This window comes from Chaetomium globosum, genomic scaffold (assembly GCF_000143365.1).
Source record: "Chaetomium globosum CBS 148.51 scaffold_2 genomic scaffold, whole genome shotgun sequence".
In the NCBI taxonomy this organism is placed as follows: Eukaryota; Fungi; Ascomycota; class Sordariomycetes; order Sordariales; family Chaetomiaceae; genus Chaetomium; species Chaetomium globosum.
Genome location: NT_165977.1, coordinates 1046024 through 1056257, shown reverse-complemented (window position 1 = coordinate 1056257; position 10234 = coordinate 1046024). Strand labels below are relative to the sequence as shown.

Here is a 10234-nt window from a genome sequence, read left to right as displayed (position 1 = left end):
TCTCCTCAGTCCTCCCGCGTCCGGGTGGGACGGGCTCTGCCCACACCCTGCCCGTTGCTGTCCAGAGATACTAGAAAGCAAAGCTCATCCTCTTTTGCCTCGACCTCGGTATTATATTCGATGGCGGATACAGCGGGACTTCGGTTGGTCGGCTCCGCGTTCTCCTTCTCGTCAGCTTTGGTCTATCCCCTGCAAATTGATTGAGCACACGCGCCTGCGTGAACGTGACCTTCTGCCCGGGCGATCGCCTTACTTTTCAGGTTGGGAGGGTGATATAATAAATCCCAGAGTAACTTAGGCTTGTTGACTTCACTCCCACCGATGCCGACTCGGACCTGCGCGTAGACAAAGCGCGGGGTGCTTTTGAAGAGGTCGCCGTCGGGTGGGTTTTTCGGGTGGAATTCGATGGCCAGTTCGAGGTAGGGGGTTGGGGGGTCGGAGGGGGTTGCTTTGGTGGAAGTGGGGGGAGGGGGGGGTTATGCTGGCGGTTGTTGGGGTTGCTGGGGTTGGGGTTGGGACGGGGGAGGGCTAGGGGTGGGCGAGGAGGTGATGGTGAAACCGCCTGCTTTGGGGACTTGGGCTTCGGGTGGTGGGTGGAGATCTACCCATTGGCCGGGGAGGAACTGGGAGCCGGGCACTGGCGTGTAAATAGGGGGTTTATTTGGGGGAGGTCGGGGGTGGAGAGGGGACTTGCAGTTATGTTGTCATTTGGGGGGATGGCGAGGCGGATGACTCGAATGGTAGGAGATACTTGCTCGATGTGAGCGATTGTGAGCGTATGGAGGATCTGGAACGAGAGTTAGGCCACGGGGATTCATTTCGAGGGTTGGAAAGGGGACAAACCGCTTCACGGGGCTCATTGGCTGTTCGTTCGATATGGCTCTGTTTGCTCATGGTCGAAGAAATACACAGTAGGGAGGCTGACTAGGATGGGTTGGTGGTTGCCGGTGAACTGGGTTTCGCACAATTGTTGTCTTGTTAACTAATGGCTTACACTGAAAGCAAATTACTTCATCGCCGGTCGGACATATCCCGGAGATCCAGGTCCGTTTGTAGTCGGGGAGTGCCCGAGCCGTTCCCGCGCCCAGCCCGGCTTGACGATTGCTCCACTTGAATCGAAAAAGGGAACAATTCAAAGGATGCGACAGTCAAACAGAGCTTCCAGACTTCCAATTCAGCTGTTATGGGTATTTTCGCTGAGCAATGAAGTGTCGGCAAAATGGGCATAAATTATTGCAAGGGTTTCAACTGGGTAATCCCTTATTAAACGTTTCGTGGTGTCATCATCCTCTAGGCGTGCAACAAATATAGGTACATACACTACACAATCCTTGCTACAATAAGATCGCAGATGGAGATGGAAGGATGAATCTATATTTGTACTTTGGGCTGTCAACCTCGTGCGAAGGTGAGAAGAGGCTCTGGAAGATGCAGACTTCCATGTTTCGTTAGTCATATCCCGGGAGCCCGGTTTCTATTTGCTACTGTGTATTGGAGAGGTGGGCATGAGCCGTTGGCCGAAGGCCCGGTACAGTGTCCCTGTCCTCAGGTTGGTTGGCTGGTTGGTTGGCTGGTTGTTTGACTGGTTGGTGGTTGATGTTGAAGGCGGCAGGCAGCGGGACAGGGGTGTAAAGTTCCAGGCCGTCGCATGGCGATTGACGCGCCCAGAGGCCCTAAACCCGACTCGGAACCCTGGCAAGTGCCGCCGCATCGGAGCTTGTGACTGCAGCCTCGTGACAATGATCGACTTTGCGTTTGAATAAGTAGCTGCACTACCTCATTTTTGATGCCATTGCCGCTCCTTCTTGATAGGCAAGGACATAACTTACGTCCCTCTTACACATTTAAGCTTCCTTATTCCCAACTTGGACAAGTGTCAGCATGTTGGCGCTGCGGTTGTTCTTTGGCTGAATGCCCCACAATAACGTTTACTGGTGAAATGGCCCACCACATTTTGGCGAGAGACCCACCCGATTCCTCGTTTCGCGATGCAGATGCAAGAAACTCGTTCGCAACCAGAGCCGAACAGGAGCCGACGCCTGCCCATGCGCCCGGCGCTCACAATGCGCAAGGCTCAAAAAATCGTATGCCACCACGAGCGATGAACTCCAGCGAAAATACAGCTAGTCGCGCGAGTAGGAGTCGTCTCGAATTCCACAAAACGGCACACTCGTTTCCAGATTATGGGTATGGGGACCGCCTTTTTTTCTTCTTTTTTTTTTCTCCCTTTTTTCAGTATCTTCGGCCGGCCGGCGAAAAGGAAGCTGACAATATAGATCTGTGAAGGGAGTAGTCAGGATGCGGTTGCCGGGCTTACTGGTGCGTTGTTCCATGACGAGCGGCTACACAACGACATGCTGATCAGAGTTAGAAAGCCATTGCGCCCCAGACGCACATAAACACGCTCGACTCTGGTCCCAGTGTTTCTCCAGGCCCTCTTCAAACGTCGAACACCTTCCAACCAACCGACGAAGCTCCCCCTCCAAAACGACAAAAAACCCTTCTCGATCCCCGTCGACGGAGCCTGACTGAGGAGATCACAGATATTGACCAGGATGCGATATCATGGACGGAGCGGCACGGCAGTCAGACGAGCCTTGCCCACTCAGTATCCCCTGGAATTCCAGAATACCAGATCGTGCAAGAGTCTACCAAGGGAACAGGGCGCTCACACAGGCGCAGCCGTCGCCCGCAGACGAACCACCCTTCTGCCATGCCCGCCATGACCAGCCAGGCTAGCCGAGGTCGGATATCTCACCAGGACCCGATCGACGACGATTTTGACGTGCTTAACCCGGCCCAGAAGCCTGCTCCACGTCAGCAACGGACCGCTCGTCTGATTTTGGCGTCCAATGCGACCCGCGACCCCGTAGATGCCTGCATCCTCAGCAAACCGACCCGGCCAGGTCTAAGCCCTCGAAACAAAAAGCGCCCAAACCACGAGCTCGTCGATGACGAAGATGAACTGGCGTGGGGGACGAGCGGTAGAGAACCCCCTACAGCCAGCGAAAGGCAGGCAGTTGAGGGCTCACCGAAAAATAAATCCCCGAGTCTGTCCCGACGGGGGGATATGAAATCAACCAAGTGGGCGGACGTCCGAGGAGATCGCATACCTACTGGCGTCGGCGTGGTAGCAGCTGTGTGCCAGCCAAATTTCAGATTTGCGGCAAGCAATGGCCAGAACAACTGCTTCCTCCGACCGACCGATGGCCCAGAATTGCGTGTGTTTACTCACGAGAGCCTCCCTGCGGAGCCATATCAATGGCTCAAGATTACAGGGAAAGCGAACACCTTGTTTTACCATCCGGACTCCAGCCTCATCAAGCTCACCCAATCAAGGGACCAAACCTCGATACTAATTGGGGGTATGATGTTCATCGAGTTTCGTAGCAATGCGGACGCATTGTGGGTCGTTGAGTGGGTTCGCAAGCACCTTGCGGTGCGCGTCGATCTAGAAAAAGAAGAGTACTGTTGCCCAAAGAGCCTTGCTTACTGTTCGTGCCATGCTGACGGTATTTAGAAATAAGCTGGCCTTGTCGTACAAAAAGCTACATACTGATGTAGCCCATAGTCGCAATCAGGTATCAGACAGGCGTTTGTCCGACGGCACCCCGGTCCGCTTGACGGAGGCAAACGAAGCATCGCCCAGAGCAAATGCGGCTTTCACCGAAAGTGCGCCGGCCAGCTCTCGGACCCCCATTCGACACCAGATGCAAGTCTCAGCTCAGCACACGGGAACTCCGGTTCCCCCGTTCGGTACTGCTAGTGAACGCGCCCCGGTTGCGTCGCGCTCCTTGAGGACGAGGGACATTTTTCAACAGGGGCCAGCGCCTGAAATGCCGCGTGTATCTGCCGTGCGTCGCTGGTCTGACGAGAATCAGGACTGGGCACAGGGTTGGGATATGCCACTGATCCGTCGGCGCACAACCGTGGACAAAGAAGACATACCCAGGCTCGACGAAGGCCAGTGTCTGAATGACAATCTCATCGGCTATGGTCTCCGCTATCTCTTTGACGTGTTCGGCGCAAGGACTAAGGATTTACACAAGCGCGTTTACCTCCACAACTCCTTCTTCTACGAGAAACTCAAGGCGGGCAGGGGTGCGATCAACTACGATGGTGTCAAAAATTGGACTACAAAGGTCGACTTGTTGTCATTCGATTACATCATCGTACCCGTCAACGAACACTACCATTGGTGGGTGGCCATCATATGCAACCCCGGGAAGCTTGACCCAGCCTCGAGACGGGCTTCGGGCGATACTCGAGACCCCCCGGCCCAAGTGATGGACGGCAAAGTCAACGGCGCGACATCCGACGTGGAAATGACGGACGTCACTGAAAAGCGGCCGCCGCGATCACCGAGAGACAAAACAAACATGGTCAAGTCCGACCTCGTTGACTTGGTTTCTGACGATAAGAACGTCAGTATAGACCTGACTTCGACGTTTCGGGCAAAGCAACCCAAAAAGGCAAAGGCTGGCGCAAAGACATACAGCCCTGACGACCCAAGGATCATCACTCTTGATTCTTTAGGCTCAACCCATCCCCAGGCTATCTCCCACCTCAGGAAGTATCTTCTTGCCGAGTTTGAGGACAAGCGCAAAACGGTGATTACCGACCCCCCCACGACGCTGGGTATGAAGGCCGTCAATATACCGGAACAGAACAATTTATGCGACTGCGGTGTCTACCTCCTCGGATACATTCAGGAATTCGTGAAAGACCCAGATCAGTTCGTTCGAACCTTACTCCAAAAAGAGTCTCCGGATTGGAAATTCGACCCTTCGGATCTGCGTAATCTATGGCGCGAAACGATATTCGAGGAGCGAAAGCAACACTTGAAACCGCAGCGGGGGCCCAAAGCAAAGCTCGAGGCATCCGCCGCTGCCTCTCCTCCTAAGTCAAGCGTGGAGCCAAGCCGCCACCCATCGCAGGATAATACTACTGAGGACACCAAAGGTACCGACACATTAAACGGCAAGCTAGGAAACGAGACAAATTCCTCGGGACACTCCGTCCCTAACAGCACCTCTGGTAGCCCGATGAACGTGGATACCCCGCAGGTAGATGGTCCTAGCACGGAGCCTACACGTTGCGCCACACAGCCAACAAGAACGAGCGGCGGCGAAAAGCCGCAGGTTTCAGAGATGGTACGCGCGCCACTATCCCCTCGGCCGCCGGCTTTACAGCAAGACAACCTAGATGAGGCCACAGTTCCCATCCCTACCGTGGAAGACGACCCTGTCTCCCTCACCGTTAAGGCACCCGACGCGGAAGATCTTCCCGGCTCACCCTCTCCGTCACGAGGCGATCCATTGCTTCTCTCCCCGCTATCATCCACATCGCCGAGCGGGCCAGCCGAGGATGGGGAAACAACTGTCGAAGTCTTGCCCGCCTCGTTCCACTCTCCCAACGCCGCGAAGCCGAGGGCCACACAAGGGAGACCGGAACCCTCATCACCCGCGAGCGTGAGGCGCCGTCGGGCGGCTAAGGCCCGCCCGAAGCACACCACCAGCCATTTTGTGGTTGATGAAGGTCCGGTTGTGATGAGCGCTGAGGTGGTGCGCAACTCGGATCCCATCGATCTTACGGATGATTGAACGGTTCCTTTACCTGGCTGGGGCCATAGAGTTGGCTTGGCCGTCGTGCTTGGCTGCGCATTCCGTGCTCAGAACGTTTGCCAGACTCTCTGCCGCTTTTACCATATACCCTTGAGGTTTCTTGACCTTGGCCTCATCGCTTCATGGATTCAACAACCCGGGTGGCCTGGGTGTGGCGCAGCATCGGATCGAAGATGATAGCATTGTTTACCGGCGTGATGGTGGAATTCTAATGACATGACATCGTATCTGGTGTCGGGGGTGGATTTGTTTTTTGTTGTGCTACACGTACTCAAACATTTGTTTTCAATGTGGTCGGTTACCCGAGCTTCTCAAGCCAGTTTATGAGCTTTATTCTGCAGTATCTGTCACTGCTAGCAAATATCACCACGGTGCATTAAGAGATAGACGGCAGATGGAGGACTGATCTGAAAACTCGCGGCAACTATCCGCTTGATGGGGGGAAGCGGGGGTTGGTTGTAAGGGTAGATGAGACCTGGAATGAATGACAACAAATAACGTCTCGCTTTGCGTGCGCAGATTCCATTCCGCGGGATTATTTTGTATGTACATCATCTGACTGAGGAGGGTTGCCAATGCCTGCCTGCCTCGGGTATAGACCAGCCCCAGATCCGAGCTCTGCCTCCCATGTCTCTCTACAAGTCTTGACAACAACAACAACAGCAACAACAAACTAGTTATCCTCCTCGCCGTCTAACCCGGCCGATCCCCCGTTCAACTCGGCCCCATCCTGCTTCTTCACAACCGCCTTCGGCACCTCAAAGATGACGGCGCCGCACCGGCCCTCCTTCATGTTCTTCCACCTGCCGAGCCGCAGCTCCTTGCCCGTGACCGCCACCACGCAAAGCCCGTCCCGGCCCCTCTCGCCCCGCTCAAACATGGCAATGTCGTTGATTATGCCGCGGACCAAATCCTGGCTGGGCGATTCTTTCTTGTCTTTGCCGTCAGCGTGTACCCCATTGGGCAGTGTGGGCGGTGCGCCGCCCAGCACGCCCACGACCTCGATCTTGCGCTTGTCCTCGCTCAGCCGCCACACGCGCACACAGCCATCCCAGCTGCCGCTGAGGATGACATCCGAGTAGGGGACGGTGCGCAGGGCGGTGATGGCGCGCGGCTGGGGCGGGGGGACGACGCTCGGGTCGGGGACCTCGTCGGCGGAGGACTGGGCGGGGTCCAGGGGCGGCTCGATGCCGTGGGCGCGCGGGACGACGTGCAGGGCCTTCTTGCGCTGGATGCTCCACAGGGCGAGGTCGCCGTTGTCGCTGCCCGTCACGAAGATCTCGTCGTCGAGCATGGCCACGCGGTCCATGCTGCCCTCGTGCGCCGCCGACGCCGGGTCCACGCCGACCGGCACCCGGCTCTTCTTGCCGCCCTCGCCCGCCCCGCCGCGGAACACCAGCTGCGACTCCTCGGGTACTTTCCAGTAGCGCGCGGTGCGGTCGCGGGCGCCGACGCTGACGCACCGCTCCTGGGCGAGCGCGTCCACGTCGAGGATCTCGTCCTGGTGGCCGAAAAGGGTCTCGACGTAGGCCAGCTCGTCGAGCGACCAGACCTTGACGGTGCGGTCTTTGGAGCAGGAGAAGAGTTGGTTGGTGCCGCGGCGGAAGGCCAGGCCCGTCACGGCGTCGCGGTGCTGCGTGAAGGCGCGGATGGGCTTGAGGTCGGCGGCGTTGTAGACAACCAGGCGGCGGTCGACACCTCCGGTTACGACGTACTTTCCGTCTTGCGACGCCTTGACGGTGAGTGGTGCCCCTGTGTGGCCCTGATAGCTCTTGTCCTTGGTCTTTCCCGGGTTGGATTTGGCGAAACATATCCTCTCGGGTTTCCGCTTGGGCGGCGCGGGGGGCTTCTTTGGTTTCCTCCGTGTTGTCTGCGGCCATTGGTCTTTAGGCAGGTCTTGCAATTTCCATTTTGTGAGGTAGCCGTCTTTTGTCGTTGTGTACGCGTAGGGAGCGCACACGGCAACCGAGGTTACCGAACCCGAGTCCAACGGAATTGGGTATGCGATGCCTCTTCGAAGTTTAATTCTGAGACCAACCGCCGGTAGACTTTACCTTCGATTCGGCCACGTCCTCTTGTAGCCTCTCAGCAAGAAGATCTCGGTCAATCTCCTCTGCATCGAACGCGTACTCATCCTCCAATTCCACCTCCTTTCGCGTCTTCTCGAGATACCGCTGTGCTAACCTCAACCGCTTCTCTGCTGCCGTCTCCCCTCCACTATCCGACTCGTCTGAAGAATCCTCAGAGCCGCTCCTGTCCCGAACATCGTCTCCGCTTTCGTCACTCTCGATATCGCTCCCTGAGATCGACTCGTCTCGTTCAATGGCCTTTTTCTTCGGGGCGACGGAGGATTTGGCGGGGCCCCTGCTCGGTGGTTTCGATGATGGCTTAGTTGTTGCTAGTCGCTTCTTTGGTGCTTCTGTTGCCACCGTGCGCTTCCTCTTCTTCTGGGCTCCGGGTGTCGTAAAAAAAGACGACATGGTGGCGGCTGCGACCCGTTTCCCTGGAAGTTGTCGCTGTCGTCTGCCTTTTTTTTGGCAGCCTTTCTTCACTGATCTGCGGCTGCTCTCAAAATTTCTGAGCGGGTCCAGAAAAAAAGTTAGCCTGCATCGGTGGAGAAAGATACCGACGCCGCCAGGCCGCGCCGCCACATTCAGCCTCAGCGGGGCAATGCTGACCAGGGATTATGGGGCACGCCTTGTCCCCACCGCCGCCGTTGGCGGGCTAGAGGGCAGGCGGGGAGTGTCCGTGCGCTCAGGCTGAAGCTCCAAGTGCGCGTTCGCTCCTGCCTGCCTGAGCTCCAGCGAGGAAGCAAGCGAGGAAGGGAAGCTTGCCAAATACCAGCAACATCAACAACCACCACATCGTCCGACACCTAAAACGCAAAGATGTATGGCAGTACTCAGGTGGATTCAAATTACTTAGCTAACTAGACTCTCAGGGAGGTTTTGCTCGGCATCACAGGCAAGGACTTTACCTTGATCGCGGCCTCCAAGGCCGCGATGCGTGGGGCGACTATCTTGAAGGTTTCCGACGACAAGACGAGACAGCTTAACAAGCACACATTGATGGCATTCTCTGGCGAGGCCGGCGACACGGGTTGGTGACCAGAAACTGGGAGCGATACGCACATTCACCCCGCTTACCCCCGCAATAGTACAGTTCGCCGAATATATTCAAGCCAACGCCCAGCTCTACTCGATGCGGAATGAGACCGATCTTTCCCCCTCGGCCCTTGTCAACTTTGTGCGCGGCGAGTTGGTATCTAGTCTTCTGTCTCGTAAGCCCTACAACGTCAACCTCCTTCTCGGCGAGAGTTGACCCCATCACACACAAGCCGAGCTTGTACTGGCTAGATTATCTTGCGTCGTTGGCCTCAGTGCCATACGCAGCGCATGGCTACGCACAGTAGGTTACAGAAGCTCGTTTGGTTTAGGGTATGGGTTGCCGAGTGCTGATTGTCCCAGATACTACTGCCTGTCCCTCCTCGACAAACACCACCAGCCCGACATCTCCCTTGAGCGCGAGCATGGAGCTTCTCAGGCTTTGCGCAGACGAACTGAAGAGGAGGTTACCGATAGACTTCAAAGGCTTGGTGGTCAAAGTTGTTACAAAGGACGGGATCGAGGCCATGCCATTTGATGAAGATGAAGTGGTGAGGGGCACTTGATTATCAGGGTCGGCGGGGACTCTGACAGGAATAAATTGTGTATGATACCTGACAAGAGGCGTCGGTATGGATTTGGCGCCGACTGAGTTTCTTCTCGGTATCATGTCCGCGTTTTGGCCAAGTGGTGCCCCTGCGAACCCTGTTGCTGCCTCGGTTTCAGCCCTTGAATGGCTACACCAGCAGGACTTGCGGTCGATCATACTTGGCTTCACTGTTGTGGGAAGGATGCTTGATTGGCCTCAGCACCGACCTTCAATTGCCCACGCACGCACCACTTTCACCGTTGTCCGTCATCCGTCCGCGCACCCTAACCAAACCACCGAAACTGAGCCAAACCACTGCAACTCATCTAGACTGCTCCCATCTTTCTCCCACCACACTGAGCTACATTGCCATATCACAAGTTACCCAAGTAGAACATAGATATCGGGGCGGGCGTTACCGAGGACCATGAATAGATTTGGTGCGTTGCTTATCGGCCATTTGATGACATCGTTGTTGTCTCGGGAGGCGGTCGCCTTCCAAGGCGGAACCCCTTGTCTGCCCCATTGCGACCAACCCTGCCATTCGTATTGGGACTGTCTCTAACCGGATTCAGCTTGTCCACATTGTCCCACGTCTCCTGCGTCCTACACGCCCTATCAATCGACGGGAGCCCTGCGAGGCGGTGAGCTGAGAGTCATACACAACGCGCTGCGATTTGAGTTGTCATGCAGTGGCGCACAAACAAAGGCTAGGTCAGAAACCACGCTTTCAATGCCAGAAATGGTGAAATGCCCGGCTTCTGTTCCCGGAATGTGATTGTGTTTTGCTCCGTCGAGTATTCGAACATGACTCCCTCGAGGCTCGTTAGTAAGTCGCCTCGTTGGATACATGGACGGTTTAGGGCCACTCATGGGCCAATAAAAAGAGGGACTCGGGTGCCGAGGGCGACAATGGC

At 56.2% G+C, this 10234-nt stretch overlaps 2 protein-coding genes across 2 annotated transcripts; one reads left to right on the top strand and one right to left on the bottom strand.

Moving 5' to 3' along the window:
• Window positions 1-2722: 2722 nt before the first annotated feature.
• CHGG_02459 (uncharacterized protein) lies at window positions 2723-5603 on the top strand (the record flags this gene model as incomplete). Its single annotated transcript, XM_001228974.1, has 2 exons — window positions 2723-3365; window positions 3565-5603. The coding sequence occupies 2 exons, from the start codon at window positions 2723-2725 to the stop codon at window positions 5601-5603; spliced, it is 2682 nt and encodes an 893-aa protein (XP_001228975.1).
• A 694-nt stretch (window positions 5604-6297) lies between these two features.
• On the bottom strand, window positions 6298-8104 carry CHGG_02458 (rRNA processing protein RRP9; the record flags this gene model as incomplete). Its single annotated transcript, XM_001228973.1, has 2 exons — window positions 6298-7550; window positions 7663-8104. The coding sequence occupies 2 exons, from the start codon at window positions 8102-8104 to the stop codon at window positions 6298-6300; spliced, it is 1695 nt and encodes a 564-aa protein (XP_001228974.1).
• Between the last annotated feature and the right edge of the window lie 2130 nt (window positions 8105-10234).